Source organism: Nipponia nippon, unplaced genomic scaffold (assembly GCF_047370975.1).
Source record: "Nipponia nippon isolate SJK-2023a ecotype South Korea unplaced genomic scaffold, ASM4737097v1 scaffold_5, whole genome shotgun sequence".
In the NCBI taxonomy this organism is placed as follows: Eukaryota; Metazoa; Chordata; class Aves; order Pelecaniformes; family Threskiornithidae; genus Nipponia; species Nipponia nippon.
The window spans coordinates 21,848,690-21,868,205 of record NW_028262369.1 but is presented as its reverse complement, the minus strand read 5'-3'; the positions used below and the strand labels follow the sequence as shown (position 1 = coordinate 21,868,205).

Here is a 19,516-nt window from a genome sequence, read left to right as displayed (position 1 = left end):
CAACCCAGCAGCCAGTTTCTGAAACAGATTTGCTCCCTGAACTGATCCACCACCTGGTCTTGTGAACACTGGAGCCAGACCAACAGACCAGCTGCAGCCAGAGAAAGAGCTACAGAAGCCCCAGTGCAGACCAGCTTGAAAAGTAAATTGTTTAGTCATCATTAGGTTATAATTGTTAGAGAGAAGGCTTTTTCCCCAAACACTTTAAAACATGCAAACACACATACAACTTTTCTTTCAGTAAGGGCAGATCAGTCTTGCCCTTGCTGCTCCCAACATCATTTTGCAGATTTTTTTTGCAGGGCTATTTTTGAGTTTGGTTTTTTTGTTGTTTGGGATTTTGTTTTGTTTTGTTTTTTTCATTATTTATTTTTTATCTTCTTCCAGGCACTAAGGGTGAATCCCAGTAAAACAGCTTCTTCCATGGTTCCTGTACCTGTACAGTTTTCCAGTTAATTTGGACCACTGCAGTTTCAAGGCCAGAAGGTACTTTCCATCTGCATGTATCAAATCCTAGCAAAAAATGTATCTCACAACAATTGATGGAAGGTAGGGAAACTATTTCAGTTCACCAACAACCAACCTCAAACTAAAGAAGTTGAAGTTGTTATTATGACAAAGGCTCAGTAAATAAACATCAACTCTTCTGCAACTGGTGCCCAATGGAGAGCGCGTGTTTAAGAACTCAGACATGAGCAATCCTTCTTATGAGCTCCTCATGTAAACTTATGGATCAATAACTTCATTTACTAAGTACTTTGGGTCACAGTTTAGAAACTCATCACACAAAAGCATCTGGCAAACATAGAGCAAAATACCATGGCTTAAAGTCTTCAGCACTGGGAAACGAGTAACCAGTTCAAGTCTTTGTATAAAGGATTTCTGGGGCAGAGACATTTATAAAAATAATAATAATAATAAAAAAAATCTCATGACTCTGCATTTCACCACCTCCACACAGATTGAAACTAGAGCAAACTAGAGCAGAGCGAGGTGATGCTGCTGCTCCGGCAGACATGCTGCCTCCAGTAGGGACATCCCCACTCCTCACCTGCTCCAGCAGATTTTCAGTGGTGGCCCTGGTGCTACTTGTATGGCAGCAACCAAGTCCACCTGCTAACCGGTCAGAAAGCTCGCCCAGCCAAACTCAAGTTTGTGCTGAGGAGGCTGCACGATGCAGCTCAGCACGGGGCCAGGCACATGCAGAGGCAGCGCAAGGGACGGGATGGGAACATGTAGAAGCAGAAGGAAAGAAGCAGGAAAGGGCTGGGCTGTATTATCGACTGCAAACTGTTGCTGTGCACTCAGCATCCTGGAATATTTTGGAAAACAATATGAAACCCAGGAGCATATGCTGTGAAAGTGAATTGCTGGATTTAAACTAGTGTAGTTGCTGATGGTTTACGTACTTTAAAACGGGGAACCTGCTCATCATCTGCTTAGCTACTTGCTAGTGCAGCATGAACAGCTTTCCCTGCAAAGATACATATTGAAATGTCTCATTACCGATTCTCACCTTTAGAACATGCTCCTGTATCACCTCACTGTATGGAGGCACTGTAGCAGTTAACATATGGTGCGAGAAAAAAGCAACTTTAAGAGAAACACCTTGGGAAATTAGACCACAGTCAGCATCTAACAAACGATGGAGAGGGACTTACTTAGGTCATTGTCCATCTTGAATGCGATGTCCAGCTGCATGATGAAAAGCATGAACTGGAACCAAGGGCTCATCTCCTTGTTGGGGAGGGGAACGTGCACGGCAAACACGATATCATTGGCTTCTATCTGCCTGCTCATCGCCTCGTCGAAGTCTTTGATCTTCTCGCAGTGGTTGGGTCCCCAGGGCGTTAGCCACTTGGTTTTGTGGTGGTTTTTTCTTATATCAATGCATTTCACTGACACGTAAGGAACAGCTGTAGTGGGGCTGGGAGCTGCAAATGGAAGAGAAGCACATTTTTAGCATCTTTAGATATCTTACATAGTGGTTTCCCCATCAAAATATGCAGCTCCCCATTCAACTATTTGAAGGCAATTTAAAACAAATGCATCAAATGATTCTCCTTCACAGCTCCTTGATCTTGCAGTTAAGTAATTAAGTTTATTACGTCTACAGACATATGACTGACTTTGCAGTGGGATCAAATCAGGATTAGCTGAAGCAGTGGGAATCTGCCGGATCAGTCTCAGATACCTCAGTTACACCAAAATCACACGGAAAGTTACTGGCATCTTTTTCTGTGCATACGCTTTTCTAGTTTGCTCACTCGAACAAATCCACTTGCAAAACATGTGGATATCACAAACCTAGATGAACTAATCCTAGACCTTGTGGTCCTGCAGAGCAGAGCAGAGCAGAGCAGGGCTTACCGCAGTGGTTCAAACCACGCACAGCCACACGTTTTCTTGGGCAGAAAGGCTTTTAAAATGCTCCCAGCACTGATAAACTGGATATTGCTGCATTAATTTTTCTGTACTTACTTTCACACCCACCGGTGACCTGATCTGCAGTATGCCAAGTGAAGAAGGTGGTACAGCCCTCCCTGGGCCATAACTGTCTCATCTTCCACAGGGATGATGAGCCTCGCGGCAGCATGGCATTAGTGCCACTTCCACTTCACACTCCCACTTTATGTGGGGGTATATCCTCATCCCAACATAGCTCAAATTAGTAAGGTAAGCAAAGCATCTTCAGAAAACCGAGCTAAATGCAAACAAGTTTCTATCCTGTGAGGTTATCACCCACAAGCACCATCGCCAATGGACCATTCTCATGGATTTTTGCCATCGCTGCTGGAGGCAGCAGTGCTTTTGCTGCTTCTCTAATCACACTGCTAGCGGAGCCGGTCCTGCCTCCATCACACAGCTGCCAAGGGAGCGTGCCCAAACAAGGGATGCAAGTTAGCCTGAATCCTTGTAAAGGGATAGACCAGCACCACTCAGCATCTAACCCAGCCCAGGGCCATCACCCACACCTGCTGTCCACAAACTTGCTGTGGGAGCCATCTCAGCCTCACCAAAACTCCCTACATGGAAAACAGCAGGCAAGCTGGCCACCTCCATTATGCTCCAAAGATCCGTGCTCGCCCACTGCTGCTAAATGTAGAGAAACATTTTGCATGAAGGTATTTCTTCCTTTTGCTATAAATCAGGTGTGAACTAATGATTATTACAACCAAAGATTTGTCTCTCTTTTTCCCCTAGCCACAGGGGTTTTTAAGATATTGGGAGAAAAGAAGCTTAATAGAGATCTTGGCTCTGAAGTGCTCCCCATACTCTGCACTGCCCCCATCACCACAGCAGGCGGCGAGGCTTTGGGCACGTGTACAGGATACTAATTTTTATTGTATCAGGATAATGTATAACATCCCAGATGAGATAATTAAAGCTATGGAGGATTTATACAGCTCAGGCTTTACATTGTGGAGGAAACAGTCAGAAATTCTGAAGTACAAATAGGGATGAAAGCAGAAAAGAAATACATTCTACATTCAGCCAGAATTTCAGCATAAAACACCTTCAATTCTGAGAGAAAGAAAAGGCTTTTAAAAACTCAAATACATTTCTAACATAGTTCTTCCATGCAAAGACTTCCTATGACAGCTCTTCTGCCCTCTTTCCAATATCATTTGGGAAATAAATATTTTAATGCTATTTTAATGCATCACAGAACTGGCAAACTAGGGAGGCGAGCAGAGCTGGAGATGCTCCAGTTCCTCATCTCCCCAGTATGATCAGAAGGGCTTCCATGGGTCAGAAAGTCCAGCGACCAGAAGGTCAGTAATTCCCCTGTCCCTTATGGATCTATTCCTTTTTTGTCATAGAAAGAAGTATTTTTTTGTACAACACCCAGCTCAACACATGTTAACACCCAATACATTTCACTGCAATTAAACCAGAACTGTCCTATTTTCTGAAATATTACCAGCAAGGTACTATTGGACAGGCTGTAATGAATTCCTTCCAGCTTTGCAGGTTTTGGGAAGCAGATGGAGTAGGTTAACTCTTTCTTTCTAAGCTGTTAAAGAGTTTTACTTAATTTCTGTTTTCACTATAATTTGAAGAAATTAAAGTTATGTCATACAAGTTTCTTGTGAAATGACATTTATGAAAAACCCCAAACTATCCAGCCCTTTTAAAAATGAAAATAGGACTTGAAATTCAAAAATTTAAGCACAAATCTAACCTAACAATGTAAAAATGCTCTAATGCAAGTGATAGGCATTGAAACTTTCCTATACTATGAGTTAAAACAGAAGTAGCATATAGAATAACAGATATCCAGGCATATAGAACAACAGATGACTTAATGTCGAAGTCTCCAGAGAAAAGGTGCTGGGGCAGTCACGTAAAATTGGGGGTAAGCTGGCCAGCCCGCGGGCTCCTGTAGAAGGCTGCTTTCACATTGTCACCATCCTCATTCTGACAGATGGTCCAGGACTTCCCAAACAGATCAGAGCCCGCTAAAAACCTCCAGCAGCAAGCAATAACACTCTACCTACAAACTGCAAGTATTTCAGTGAGAAAAACAAACCCAAACTGAGCAACACCCACCCAGCCACCCCCAGCCCCGTGCGGGGCAGAGCCAGCTCAGGGTTCCCGAGCGGCGCAAGGTTTGGGCAGGCTCAGCACGCTGACATCCGCACGCGCTACACCCAGATGATTCAGACCTGGCTCCCTTGTCATTTGGGCACAGCATCACAACAGCAGCTCTGTTGCTTTTTGGGATCCAAGCCAGGAACCCTGCGTAGCATCTTCACTAACATGCCACCTCGTTAGAAAGATGACATCTGCACTCCTTCCTACAGACAGGGGAGACATGACTCAACGTGCAAGTCGGGAGGAAGTTATTAAAAAGCAGTTGTTTATAAACTACATTTTTTCAAATTTTTTTTACAGCAATAAGTTTCTTCCAGCTGAAAAGTAGCAGTGATGCTGGCATAAAGGGTAGGCTAAAAGGAAAGGGATTTGCTTAAGCAGGAATACTTCCAGATTCACACCTGCTCTCACTATCAATCCACAGCCTAAGTGCATCAGAGATATGTAGCACTGCTGCATCTCAAACCCTCGCTACATCCAGCAGTCCTCTGGGAACCATAGCTCATACATTACAGCAGCCCCCCAAAAGAACAAATCATTGATATGCCAGAAAGGAACAGCAAAATAGAATAAAATAAAGCATTCAACAAACAAACAAGAAATCTAACTGCAAGTCCAGGATTACAGAATGCTTTAACGATGTGCCATACGTGCATAAACTGGTGCAAGGTTCCTTTATCATGCCTCGATGCAGAACCTAGTAACCGTGGCTAAAATTACAGCTGTAAGTGAATATTAGGGATATTGTTGTGAAATAAGCCGGACGTTCAGGCCAAGCTCTCAGAGCTGTTTCACTTTGACAGATCTGTGTGTGATTTAAAGGTAGGCATTTCTGAATTAAGAGACATTGTTACTTCTACAGAGAAGATGAATGTTTCTTGCTTTGATGCAACTCATTATAGCCATAAATACATGTTTTCATCACTGACTGATTATGATTTTAAATCCTTGGCGTGCTAACTCAAGTATCCCCTCTGCCAAAGTTACAGCTTTGAGGAGCAAGAGACAATTACTATATATATTCCTTGTTGGGAACTGCACACCAAACAAACGTCGGCACTTGGCTTGCATTACTTGTTTGGCTCCAGTCCCATTAAATTCAAGTGAGTGTTGAACCAAGTGGAAAAAAATGCTTTGTGAAACTGCAGCCAAGTCAACTAACAGTATTACAAAGTGCTATGCAAAACAAAGCTAGCACCGAGGGATTTCAGTTAAAACGTGGTGCCAAGCAGGCTGCTTTCAGTCATTCTGCCTGTGGGCTGGTAGATGGTTCAGCTTTATATATTAAATGATATATGTCAGCCTGTAAATAATTAAATAGCCGTTTGTGCATATTACAGTGGATAAGCCTCAGCCCATGTTCCAGTCTGCTCGCTGTAAAGGGAAGCACTGCAGTAATGCAGGTACCATTTGGAGGGGTTAGCAGGGTAACCAAGGAGCAGGGCTTTTATCAGCAGGGTTCTGCAGAGCTGGTCTGGAACACGGCTCTCCAGGAGCCAACCCTGCGAGCTTGGGTTGGGGCTGCCTGGGGAGCCCCCATGCAGGAGCCCTGGCTCCAGGGGCTGTGCGCAGGCACTGGGCAGAGACCCCTCACTCCAAGGGGTTCAACCTCAGCAGTGCTGGATGCCAAAAGCCATAGGCACAAGGCCAGCGGAGCTGCTAGCACTGTCAGTGGATACTTCCAACCCCCCTACTTAAGAGAAAAAACTTCCCACAGACAAGTTTAGAGACAGGATGATTCACAGCAAACGCTTTCAGAGCAACAGCCATGATCTCCAAGGAGCTGGCGTGCCTGTGCCCGTGGGAAGCGGGCAGGAGGTGACTGTCACCACCAGAGCCCTCCTTAACTCTGATGGGACAAACCTTCATTAAATCTTCCTTAAAAACCCAGGCAAGCACAGACATGAAAATAAACCCAACAGAGTCTGAGCAACCTCACCTTTGCAGTTCACTGGTTTTCATACTAGTTTGGGGAGTGAATACAGTTTACCCTCTTTGAAGCTTCTTTGCATATATGCTATAAACACACTTACCTTAAAGGTATGTGGTGACCGGCTGACACAGCCACCCCACATGCTGCTGGGGAACGGGGAAGCCGCCCACTCCATCTCCTCCAGAAGAGGCTTTGGAGGTGCCTAGCTCACTGCAAAAGCCCCAAGGTTATCCCAAATTACATGGGTTCACTGCAGACCCTGCCATTCTCTGCCATGGAAGCACAGCTCCTTGCAGCAGCTTTAGCCAGCGAGCCCCCGGGAGAGCCAGGTGCCTTCAGCAGCATGGTCACTGCTTCCCAGAGAGGACTTCTGATGAACTTTCAAAGCCATTTCAGCTGTCTTACACACTGAAGCAACTCTTGCATATAATTTCCAGCAAGGCTTTCAGTGAGACTTTTCATATTGAAAGTAGCACATAGCCAATGGTACATTGGCTCAAGCATATGGATTTTCTCAAGCTATGTCCCCAGGAAACAGCAACAGTTAAAAAAGAGATATTTATGGCAGGGGGATGGACAGAAGTTGAACTGCTTTCAGTTTTGAATGATCCAAAACTACTCAGTCTCATGTTGAATTGGTAGCAGTGTTTCACCTAAAACTAAGAAGATGAGTGTTATAGAATAACTCCAAATAAGAGGAGTTGAAGGAGACATCTCAGCATACCTTACATCTACTGGTCAGACAGGTCAAAGATCTTATGACCTGATTCACCAAAAGATGTCATGATTTGGTTTCTCAGCATTGGTGACCATCCTCATTGCCAAGATACAGAGGATTTCTCTCCTACATCTCAAATGGAATTGAAATTCTTTCACTTCACATGGACTAAACAGAGTACGATTGGAAGCAAACAGCTGAAGTGATTCAACACACGGTCGAGACACCCTGAGCCATCCAGTGCTGCTTCTGCCCCCCTATATTTTCCATAGCAAAACCCTACAGTATTTGCTGAAGAAACTGAGCATCCTGCCCCAAATACCCAGCAAACTGGTAAATAGTGGGGTACTCTGAAGGAACACGGGGGATCCAGGCCTGTCCATCACAGGTGTCTTGCTTTCTTGAGCCACTGGGTTAGATCCCGGTTGCCACTATGCTCTAAAGTCTGGCTTTGGGAAATCCTCAGAATGGAAAGTTTTAATTCCGCTCAAGATGAGTGTAACACTGTGGCCAACTAAGTGAAACAAACGGAGTATTTTGAGGGGTGAGGGAGCTGGCAAAAGTTTTAGTTGAGACTTAATCCTCCTAGTATGGTTACTTAAAAATGAAAGTAAAAACCGATTCCCCCAATCAATACAAGTATAAGTAATTGATCACAGCATCCCAACCTTGATTTTGTTAACATAATTTTTCAAACAAAAGCTAGAGCTTCATATTACAGAAATATGCTGCTTTGGTTCAAAGGGAATAGAACTGTTTGATGCTGAGGAACCAGAGTTACTCTGGATGGGATGGGACCTCAGGAAGTCTCTCATCCAACCTCCTGCTCATGGCAGGGTTCAGCCAGGAGGTCAGAGCAGAGCACTCAGGGCATTATCCCACCAGGTCTTCAAGGTGGTTACTGCTCCTGGGATGCTGATGTGCTGCTCTTGCTGCCCCCTCATCCCCATTTTTATCATTTCACATACAGACTAAATATTAAGTTACTATATAGCAGTCAAAGTTGAGTTTACATGCGGTAGAGATTACTGCCAGCTGGATCATGTGCACGCAATGAGTCCTAATGAGCATATATTCCACTTCTTCAGATTTTTAGTTGCCACTTTCTTCACTCTCTCCCCTCCAAATGCCCTGAATCTTCGCCCCACATCAAATAGCCACGCTTCATTCCTCAAAACAGTTTTTAAAGCTGCTTCTACAACCCAGGAGATCAGACAGACAAAGTCTTACCATTCTGTGAAATCGTACACTGGATCAAGAGAGGCATTGGGAAATCCTGCTCTTGCCTGCAAGGGTGAAGCCTCTCCGCGCCAAGCAGCAACTGCGTTTACAATCCACTTATTTGGTGGTTGCATGAGAGCATCTGCCATGGAGCACATCGTATGGACATGACACAATTCGACCACCAACATAGTTCACTTTTCATCTCGGAAAAGTCACAGCTGGTTTTCCCTAGAGCTCCCAGTTCTCCTGCATACTGTGTCCCAGGCCTTGCTCTTCCCTCACCTCCACAGATGTTTCTGCTGTTCTCCACCCAACTCACTCCCTCCCACTTTTGGGTGCGTTTACAGCTGATGCTTGGCTGCCCTACAGAAAACTTAGGGGCCCAAAGCTTAGTTGAGGTAGAATACAAAAAGAGAAAGCAAAACCCAGTAGAGTAAGGAAGCTTTTTAGTGGCAATGAACCTTTAATAAATCTTCAAACATGGGAAAAATGACATTTCACCATCAAATTTCTACAAGAAAAAACGAAGAAGACCTAATGGTTTTAAGAAAGAAGAAAATAAAGCCTACTTTCTCCAAATGGCTGTAAATCTTTAATAAATACCCTTTCACATCTTTGTGCCACAAGCAAAACTTGTTCCTACCTATCTCTTGGGCTTACCTCTCCTGCAAAGCATGGTAGTGATGGTACCTGGGGATGGGCGAGGGCAAATGGAACAGAGACACTCATTTAGACAAACTCTAGCACCATTCATAGCCCACTGGCCCTACCCTGAAAGATGCTAGCAAATAGCACAAAGCAGCTGTAGAACTAATTTTTTTTTTTTTTTAATTCTTGAAGTCCCAGTTGAAACGTTGATGGGGGTTAAGCCGGTAAGGCTTTAACATCTCTCTAGTACAGCAATAATAGCTTTCCTTTAGTTTCAGCTATACTGTCCTTGAAGCAATCTATCTCCATTAACATGTAAGCATTCATTGCCCATTTCTTTTCTGAGAAGAAAAGCAGAAAATAAGATCCTGCCTGCAAAGGGGCTTAACTCAGGAACCATTCCTCAGAGAAAAAAAACCCCACAACTGTTTCACTGTATTTAGACTTAACTCTTTAGGTTAAAAAAAAAAAAAAAAAAAAGGAATATTTACTATGAGATAAGCGAGCTCAATTTTTCAATAGTTTCATTTTACAATATTACATATGCCTAGATTTGCGTAAGAGCCACCATCACTCAGTTTATTAATTTCAATAAATTAAGCAGATCTTTAAAAAGCTCCTGTGATAAACCCTCAAATAATTCCTTCCTTCTTCCCTCCTCCATACTCCTGCAAACAAGGCATTCAGCCCAGTTACAAGAATAACATCCCCCTCTTCTCCCACATGAATACTTACCTCTATGATATATATTTTGTACCTTCTCATCTAGAACACCTACAGCATTTCAAATTAACTACTGACCCTTGCTCTCACAGTATAAACAAGCCCTTTAGAAAATCTCAATTGCATTGTGTCTACATTGATTAAAGCTTGAATCCTACTGACCTCATGTGGTGTTAACTTCTCCCATGCACCAGGAGCATTCTGCTTTTCTACTCAATTACCCCCTTCGGTGCAGAGCCATCACTACCCAACGAGCACACACAATGGACTTCTGCTTCATTACACTAACCGACAGCAGGATAGGAATAAACAAGCTAATTTATCATCGACGGACTGAGCTTTTCCAACTAGAACAGTGAGAACCTGAATAACATTACATATACTTATTATTTATAAATATATATTTATTTCAGCATGGAAGTTTTCTTTTCTACCTTCCTCTTTCCTGACCTTGATGCTACCAGTTTAATAAGTTAATGAGAGTGACCACTAACGCAGTCTTTAAATTACTATTTTTTATTACTAGTTACTATTTCACAAGCTACGTGAAAGCCTTTTTCTGAATACTGCAGCAGCTTTTATATGCAGAATTGCTGTACATTTAAATAATCTAATTAATCTTTAAAAAAACCAAACCAAACCAAACAAAAAAGCCACTACCTATTCATAGAAGCCCATAGTCCTTTAAATCCCCAGGGCACCATTTCCATCCTTATTTACAGTGGGAATTGCCAGACATAGTATTGCAGCTGAACACCCTTATTTGTGTTGTCTCCAGTAGATTTTTAAATGCTACAGGTTTCTGTCTTTTTTTGTTTCAGACCATGAAAAGGAACCTGTCCAAACTACCAAAGCCTAGTTTGGGAGATTGCTGACCCAAGTTCGTGTTCTGCATTCAGGTCTCCTGCTTTGGACGTGAAGAACAAGCCAGGACTGGGCTGTGCACGTACCTCCTCTAGCGACAGGATTGGCTTGGGCAGCACTGGCTTTCCCACCTCATTTGGAGGGTGATGGTAGTCCTGACCCGGTTCAGAGCATGGCTGGATGAAAGATGATATTTGGTGGCACAGACGGCAGACCAGACCTCTGCCAAACTCAAACCTACCATCTTATAGCAGCCTGGGGTGGGACATGAGCTGTCAGGATTTGGAGGTCCCTAACCAAGCACTACAGCCAGCAGAACAGTCTTACTGTGGTTTTGAGGAATTTCTATGCTTTCTTAGCTTCCTATAACCATGCAGTAGCTAGAGAGATCTATGTGTATTCATGTTGGAGGGGTGGCTGGTTTTTTTTTGCTCAAGGTTTGTTCTTCAATGCTACTTTTGCAGCTTTGGGCCGTGCTAGCAGAAAAGTCGTCCGTGCAAGCATGGCCTCTTTAGAGCAGCACAAACTGGAGATTTTCTACAATAAATCAGTTCTCAAAGAGCCAGAGGAGCAGCTGTGCCCAGAGCCTTTAAACCTGAAAGTGCAGTCAGGATCCCCACTGTGGGAACCGGAGTCCAAGCACCCTGCAAGGCTGCTGCCACCGAACACCAACCAAAGGGCTTCTGGGGAACAATCTTGCTCTCACAGATAAGGGATTATTCCCTCAGCCCCAGGCAAGTCACAAAGCAATAAAACCTTATGAGGCAGTAGAGTACAAGTATATTTGCTGGAGAACTGAATGAATGACCCCCATGATTCATATACATATGCAACAGCAGCAACAAATGCAAATGAAGGGAACACTAGCAGTACAAATCCCATAAATGCAGAAATATATATTCAAAAATATTTTATTTAAAAGAAAGGGGGGGGGGAAATAAAGTAGAACTGATTTACTAATCGCCACAGACAGTTTGATCTTCTTCCAAGTCATCCTTTGTCAATTTTCAACTCGGGTGAAATGCATTTCCTGCTACGCCCAGCCAAGATATTAAATCCCTGCAAACAGAGGTCTAAAATAGCAGTATGACCCGATGTTATCCAGCAGCTTTTCTCCTGAGCGACAGCCTGAAAGTCTCCAAGCCGACCACTACAGATAACAAGATACCCTGAAACCGCCAATACTCAGATATGTAAAGAATTTCATCTGCATTTGAATAGGAGGGATCAGATCCTCGGGCATTTCCCCAGGCTGGGGCCAGCAGCAGGCAGTCCTGGAGCAGATGGACACCTTGTGCCCTTCAAAGGCTTTCCGAGGCTATCGGAGAGTTATAACTTGACTTCAAAGACCATAAAGGTTATTTACTAACGAAAAAAGACTTCCTGCTTAATCGTTATCCCTTGCAAAGCGCCGAAAGGCAGCACGACCACCTCTTGGTCATGTTTAAAACCAAGCCTGCGTAGTTAGTACCAACACAGTAGAAAAGAGAAGCAGCAAGAGGACCGTCTTTACGTAAAGTACAAGGCACAGTTTCCCTGATGCACCTCTCCCAAGTTAACTGTAGTTCGGAAGTGATGCAACTGTGAGAAGAGCAAAAAAACTAGTGCCTCGGAGGATTTACAGCCTCGCTGCCCGCTCCTCAGGCCCCCAGCATGGACATTTCTGCCTGGGAACTCGCCATCTCTGGCACATTTGCCCATTCAGCTACAGTTACAGCTCTTAAAAAGAAGAATTGAGCAGACCTAAACTAAATAGACATGACCTTTCATGTCTGCTTTTTCATCGGCTCCCAGTGCTTCTGCCAAGGCTGCAGCACTAAAGGAATGTGTCTATACAGAGCAGTCTATTGGCATTCATGTCCACGGTACAGCACCGACCTATTCAGCACAGCTTGCCCATCTTCTGGAGAGGCCGGTGATGAAAGAAAGTCAGGCACATAAAAATGGTCTTTGTCCTGGAGCCCACAGACACTCTTCCCTAGCAGGCTGCATGCACATACCTTAGAAATCAGAGCGTCTCTCCTGTCAAAAGATCAGTTCAGCCCTAAGAAGGTAATGAAATCCCAGGAAAGAAAATTAAATCCTGGAAACTCTCTGCTCAGAAGCCAAATCAGACATTTAGATAATGAACTGGAATTGTTGATAGCTGCTCAGCCATTTATACACATGACTCATTATCTCTCTGGGCGAGACACACAAGTAAGAGTTTTATTTGCTCCAGTCAAAACAATTCTGTTTTTTCAACCTTAAGCCGAGGCAAGGGAGCAGTGAACCTGCACCTTCTTAAAGGCATCCCCCTCGTCCCAGAAGACTCATGTGCTAAATAAATACCTCCACTTTTCCAATCAGTTAAGTTTGTAAAGCGTATGGTTGGGCACAGGCCTTTCAGTACTTAACTGTATGTATGCCTGCTCCTGGACTTTGTCTTCACGACAGAGAGCTTCTCCTGCATTCAGTCAGCTCATTTGAACTGAAACCAAGATAATCTGTGACTTGGGACAAGGTGTCCTTGTAGTCCTAGAAGTAACTCACATAAAATAAGTTATTGAAAAGTTGTCTTTTCAATAACTTCTCTAAAGGAACAAAAAAATCACAGTTTTGAAGCAGGGATATTGCTCCAGAGAGCTCTGCTGTCCGATTTCCTCCTGTGCCCTCCATTGCAGCTTGCCCACCTGCCCAGCAGCTTTGCTCTTTGCTACAGCCTCCCGTGGGACTGGAAAACCAGGGGCACATCGCTTTGCTTGACTAAAGTAATGGAGAGAGAAAGCCGCAGGGAAGGTGGGGTAATTTCTTGACCCTGGGTCGTTAGAACAGACCAGACCATTCAGGGGAGCACAAGCTAGCAAGCATGCCAGAGTCAGAGGCTGCAGGTTTGTACATCTGCCCAGCTTTTGTGGTGGTCAGGCAGCGGCACAAAGCCCACCGAGACACATGAAGCCCTGCCTGGGCGCCAGCAGCACCCAGGAGGCTCAGCGTTCTCCAGTGCTCTGTGGGAGCTGCAGAGCTACGGAGCATTTCGAAAAGTGCCCCATACTTTGGGACTCGATTAACACAAAATTTCCCGCTCTCTCCACAAACTCTGGACAGATTTGAGCAGTAAAGTCCGTTTTCTTTCTTTTTTTTTTTTTTTCTTCTTTTTAAAATACCGTATATATAAAAGAATTCCAGGATGCAAAGGAAATTAGAAAGAGGAACACCATCAACAGCTTCCCAAAAGGTATACAGAGGAAGATAATTTGTAATCAAAAGTTTCGTTTAAAGAAAACAAAGAGGCATTGAACCCACACTAGAGCCAAGTCAGATTTCCATACACACAAAATTTCTACCACCTGGCCAGCAGTCCAAAGGAGAGGACAGACGGCGTCCTGGCTCACCTTTGGCCCTAGAGCAGCAGTTGTGGTGTGACCTCCGTCAGAACGCCCTGGTCAAAACGCCCAGTAACAAGCACGGCCAGAGGGATGCTGCAGCTGGTCCAGCTGTGGGAAGGTTTGTCCTCCGGCCGAGCCCAAGGCAGTCACCAGCTAACCTGGCTCCACTGTGGCTGGTTAGCACAACTCAAAGCCTGTACAAGCCTGGTGGCACCCCTGGAGACAGCCAGGATGCCAGATACCTGGCTAAACCCACACCGTATATTGAAAAGGCAGAGAGCATACATATGCATAGTATGCGAGAGCTCCTGGGAATGCCCGCATGACTGTAAATTAGCATTAGCCTAATTTCTCACAAACATTAATGCTGCCTTGAATGATAACAGAAACCATTCCTGTTTTATCCCATTCTCCTATAATACGTGTATGCTATCACTTACAGCGGGGTAGTGAAGATGGGGTTTTATTATGACTAAATTATGGATCATGTTTTATCTAGTACTGATACATCCTAACTGTACACATAACACACACAATCCAGAAGCATAACCTTTAAACAAGATGTTTACCACGGAGTGAAGCAGACACCAGAAATTCTGCAGGGTTTGAAAACAGGAGGGTTTGAAGCAGTGACAGTCCCAGTAGTCTGGAGCCAACAGTTCATTACCATAGCATGACAACAAAGAAACGGCTCAATAAAATTCTCTTTTGAGGCATTTTCTCACTCCCTAGCTTTGCAAAGCTCCCTTAGACTGCCACAGGAGCTTCACCCTGGTAAGGGAATGACTCCCATACATTTATATCTCATGCTTTGCCAACATTCAGTTCTGAGCAAAATCCATGTGAGAGCTGATAAGACTCCTGCTTCTAAATAAAAGAGCTGTTGGAAATGTGCAAGCCGTATTAAAACTCAGACATTATGCAGTTGACTGTTCGAAAACTAGCTAGAGAACCACCACTGGCAGAAAACCCCAATTTCAGAAAAATGAAGCTTTGTTGTCGTTGTCATATCAGGTACCAATGCGTTGCATTTGTGTGTTTTGGACTTGCACAAGTAATCTGTTAAAATAGAGCACTTAGTCATTGTTTTGAAATATGACCTAACTGACTGCTAAAGGAAAAGCTGGTTTAGCTTTGTAGCTGTGTTCCAGTTGTGTACATATTTTGGTTTGTCTAGACCTGAATAAACTAAAATAACTAGATTCTTGGTGTCTGTTTGGTACACTGGATCAAACCAGACCAGGAACGCTATTTCAGTGACACCTCAGCTCCCATCCCACCTTGTGTCACACCTCTCTGAAAAGCAGCAGTCCCGTGTCATTGCTGCCAGAGCTATCGGCAGCGTGAGTACTCATAGCACTGCTTTGCTCCCCACCCGCTCTCTCCAGGCATGCTGCAGAAGAATGCCGGCCGCCGACCCATTTCTCATCAGATGCCTCCTCCAAAATGCCACGTGCTAGGGACTAAATAAAGGGTCAAGGACCCCGAGCTGCAGGCCCCAGCTGTGATCCAAGGGATCGGTCGCAAGCCACTAGCTCAGATCTTCCAGGGACATCAGGGCACCAACTGCAAGGCATGCTCCAGAGCTAGTTCCTGGGAAGAGCTGCATGCAGACCCCCGGGCTGCGATGCCCTGCTTGTGTGTCACTGTGCCAGGTGTTGGGGACCACACCTAGCTGACACGTAGGAACTCACAGTTGTTTCACAGGCACCATATACACTTAGGCTTCCAGCTCCTAGGAGGGCTGGCTGGGAGCTGCTGGAGCCCGTCAGCACAGCTGCCCCACAGCCACTGGACTGAAGAGGGGAATGAGCCTCTTAAATCCTTGAATGCATCAGAAGTGGTAAATACTGCAGAGGAAAAACCAGTTTGGGTGATTGATGAGTACAGTTTTATCTGCTAAAAGATCAGAAGTGGGGTTTTCCAGCAATTAAAGAAAGTTTGCCCACAATAACCCCCTAGGACTCCCCGGCAGATAGAAGATGCACTTACTCCAGGGGTACGAAGTTACTCTGAGTTTGTGCAAGACGTTGAGACTCGCCCTCGAATCGCTGTAGGCAGAAGAGCTGCTCGGCCCCAGCAGACCCTGCCCAGCAGACCTGCCCCTGCAGCTTCCCAGCATCAGCTTGTGCCCCCCACCCAGGACGGGGCCCCCCCACCCAGGACGGGGCCCCCCCACCCAGGACGGGGCCCCCACCGTGGGTGCTCGGCGGCAGCAGCCGGTGAGGCAGGCAATAGGCAAGATGGAAGACTGAACTAACAGCATCTAAATTCTTTCATCTCCCAATCCGTACCAATCTGAACAAAAACATTTGTGTTTATTCCCTGCGAAACTAAACATAAACATATCTGTTTATCACACTCCTCCCCAGATGACAACAGAAACGGGGCTTTCCAATCGACACCTTCCTTTTGTACAAGCAACTTATGTTTTTAAACTTAGAAGCAAGAAGCTACTAGAAAAACACTTTTAAGATGAACACCAAGTCTGGCTTCTCTGCACAACACAGGCCAAGACTTTTTATCTAATGAATCAGCACCGGGTTCAGTAACCTGCTCTTGAACCAGCTCTTAAAGAAAAAAAAAAAAAAAAGGAAGGAAAAAAAAAAGACAATCCCAATAATCTTCAGCGTTGGTTCAGGCCCACAGGACTAGAAAAACTGGGTTTTAATCCAGTGTTTGCCACCGCCTCCTTTGTGAATAAGATGAGGAATTGAAGCAAGAGAATGAGGGAAACGAAAGTTTTTGAAAATTATGTTTAGTAGAACTCCTATGGCTCTTAAGAACAGATAATTAGAGAGGCTACAAATGCGAAGCGTTAACGTGCATTAGAAACACCGAATCTGCTGTCTGAGGAATGGCTGTAGGTATTTCTTCAATATCTCTCAAATAAAGACCACCGCGAGAACAGCCCAACTTTATTCTCCCAAATAAAAAGTGCGACAAATTTTCCCGCTGCCCTTTCAGAGCACCGTGACTTCAGCTACCCACAGTCGTTACTGAAAATCCCAACAGCCCCGCATACGAGCCTGCACCAGAGGAAGGGGAGCAAGTCCCTGGGGAGCCAGCCCTCGCCCGAGGGGGAGGGTTGGGGGCGGGAATTCCTCCGCAGGGCAGCCCAGCCCTTCCCGAACATCTCAGCACTGGAAATGGCCAAAGTAGCCAGATACATACGAGGATCATTACAGGGAGCCGGCGCATAACTCAGCTGCTTTCTAGTAAAAAAAAAAAAAAAAAAAAATTCCAGGGACTGCCCCAAAACCCTGCTCTCCTCCATCTTTCTCCTTCCATCCCCCAGCTCCTTCCCCAGGCAAAAATCAAAATCCCCGGAGGCAGAGGGATGGCAAACCCCGACTGCAAGTTTGCTGCCAAAGGTTACATCCTATGCCGGCGCTTCCCCGAGGATTTTGTAACGCTCCCTGCCAGCTAATAAAGAAAGAAACGCAATCTGGGCTTAAAAAGTTTTAGGCGAGGAGATTTGCATGCGAGAAGTCGGGCTGACCCGCCGGCGTGGGGGAGCGGCCCGGGGAAGGCTGGGTGCCACCCGGGAAGCTTCCAGCGCGGGTGAGGGGACGCGGGCGTCCCCCGCGGCTGGGCGCGGGGGGCTGCGGAGCACGGCGGGGGGCCGGGGCGGGGGGGGGGCGGTTTAAGACACCCCCCCCCCCGCAGCCACCCGGGTTTTCCGTGAGCAGGAACAAACCCAAGCCGACCCCGCGGGGTTTCAAGCGCCTCCTGGCAGCGGCTCGGGGAGGGGGGGCCCCCCCAGGAGAAACGACCCGGGACAAAAGCGGGAGGGCGGCGGCGCGGGGGGAGCGGGGCCGGGCGCGGGGAGCGGCTGCCGGAGGGGGGGCAGCCCCCAAACGCGCCCCCCCGACCACGAAACCAGTCCTGGCCTCGCCCGGAGCAGCGCCCATTAATTTTCCTTTTTTTTTTTTTTTTTAATTTATTTTTTTTATCATTATCGCAAGCGGCGAGGTTTCCTCCTGCGGTCGGTCCGGAGGCCGAGAAACGGGGAGGGGCAGAGGTAGGAAAAGAGTGGAGGAAGAATTTTTTAAAAAATAAAAATATGTTTAAAAAAGCCAACTTTGCAATGCAAGGCTTCCCTGCGCGATCAGTCGCCATACTGAAGATTTTCCCCCTTCCTCTTTCTTTAAGTACAGACTGAAACCAGGCCAAAAAAACTTTTCTCTGCCCCTTCTTTTCTTGCAGGCACTAGAGTGAAATGTGCACAAAGAGGCCCAGGGAGCCGTGTTTTCTTAACTACAATGGCAGGGCTAATTAGATCATAGGAGCGAGTCAGCGATACTGTAACAAGTAGCTAAACAACACGAGCGAGGAGAGGAGGAAGAGAAAGTTTGCACCTTCAGCACTCACCGATCAGACCTCCCACCAGAAAGGCGATGACTTGGAAAACCAGCAGGATCCCCCCGACAATGCACAGCTTTTTGGTGCTCATGTTCTCGATGATGGCCCCAGCCATCTTCGCCCGGCGCTAGCCCCCCGCTCCCCAAGCGGGGGGCCGGGGCAGGCGGCGCGGGGGACGGGCGGGCAGGCTCCGCACTGATTGCCCGGGCCAGCCGGCAGCCGGCTCCCGCTCCGCCGCCGCCAGCCGTGATTGTGGCCGCTGCTCGGCTGCATGTGGCTGCTTTAAAGGAGCTGGCAGCGGGTCACATGACGCCGCCTCCGCCGCCCCTCCCCGGTCCTGCAGCCCCGCCGCCGGGCCCGGCCTGGCCCCCCCCCCCCCCCCCCCGCCCGGCTCCCCGAGGGGCCGGGGTCGCCCGGTGCCGCCCCGCCGCCGCAGCCCCGGGCCGGGTGCGCGGGGGGGAGCCGCGGCTCGCCCTCACCGCCGCCGCCGGCGCCGCAGGTGAGGGGCTGGGCTGCCCCGCGCACCCCTCCCGCCCCGGCGGCTCGGCCCCCCGCCCGGCGGCGGCACGGCGGCGTCCGTCTCGGCCGAAGGGCGCTACCGCGTTGTCTCCCGTTTTCTCCCGCAGCTCTGAGGCGAGGCTTTGTCCTTCCCTCCGCGCCGCTGTGATTCACCTCGGCAGGTCACGCCGGGCGGTTTTCCGAGTCCTGCTGCCCCTCGTCCGTCTCCAAGCCCTAGAGGAGGGTTGGGAGCGCTCGGCCGCGCGGGGGCCGCGTCCCGGTCCCGGTCCCGGTCCCGGTCCCTGGAAGCCGCTCGCCTCCCGGCCGGCGGCGGTCTGCCCGCTCGCACGTTCCCGCACATCACCCGGGATGCGTTCGCTACCCCCCGCCACCAGCTCTGGTTTTTGGCATTAGTGCCTCCCAGCTACTCAGGGGATAGCACGGGGATCCGTGCTGTGCTGCCCTGTCAGACGTGCAACGAAGAGCACAGAATACCGTCGTCTGCGGCTGAAACGAGATGGGGAGCTGCTGAAAACACCCCTTGACGACAAATAAGCCAGGAAAGAAACAACTGGT

The 19,516-nt window shown here is 47.1% G+C and overlaps 1 protein-coding gene across 2 annotated transcripts in view; it reads right to left on the bottom strand.

Annotated features, from left to right (window-relative positions):
- The window catches only part of WLS (Wnt ligand secretion mediator), a 39,257-nt gene extending 19,941 nt beyond the window's left edge, over window positions 1–19,316 (bottom strand). The window contains exons 1-2 of one of the 2 annotated variants that reach the window (XM_087733372.1): window positions 19,115–19,316; window positions 1,662–1,934 (exon numbers count right to left, since the gene is read on the bottom strand). In XM_087733372.1, the coding sequence (XP_087589498.1) occupies window positions 1,662–1,934; window positions 19,115–19,301 (460 nt within the window). In that variant the 5' untranslated portion in view covers window positions 19,302–19,316. Of the gene's footprint in view, window positions 1–1,661; window positions 1,935–18,451; window positions 18,711–19,114 lie in introns of those variants that run through there. The other variant, XM_009461193.2, reaches the window with a different exon arrangement.
- Between the last annotated feature and the right edge of the window lie 200 nt (window positions 19,317–19,516).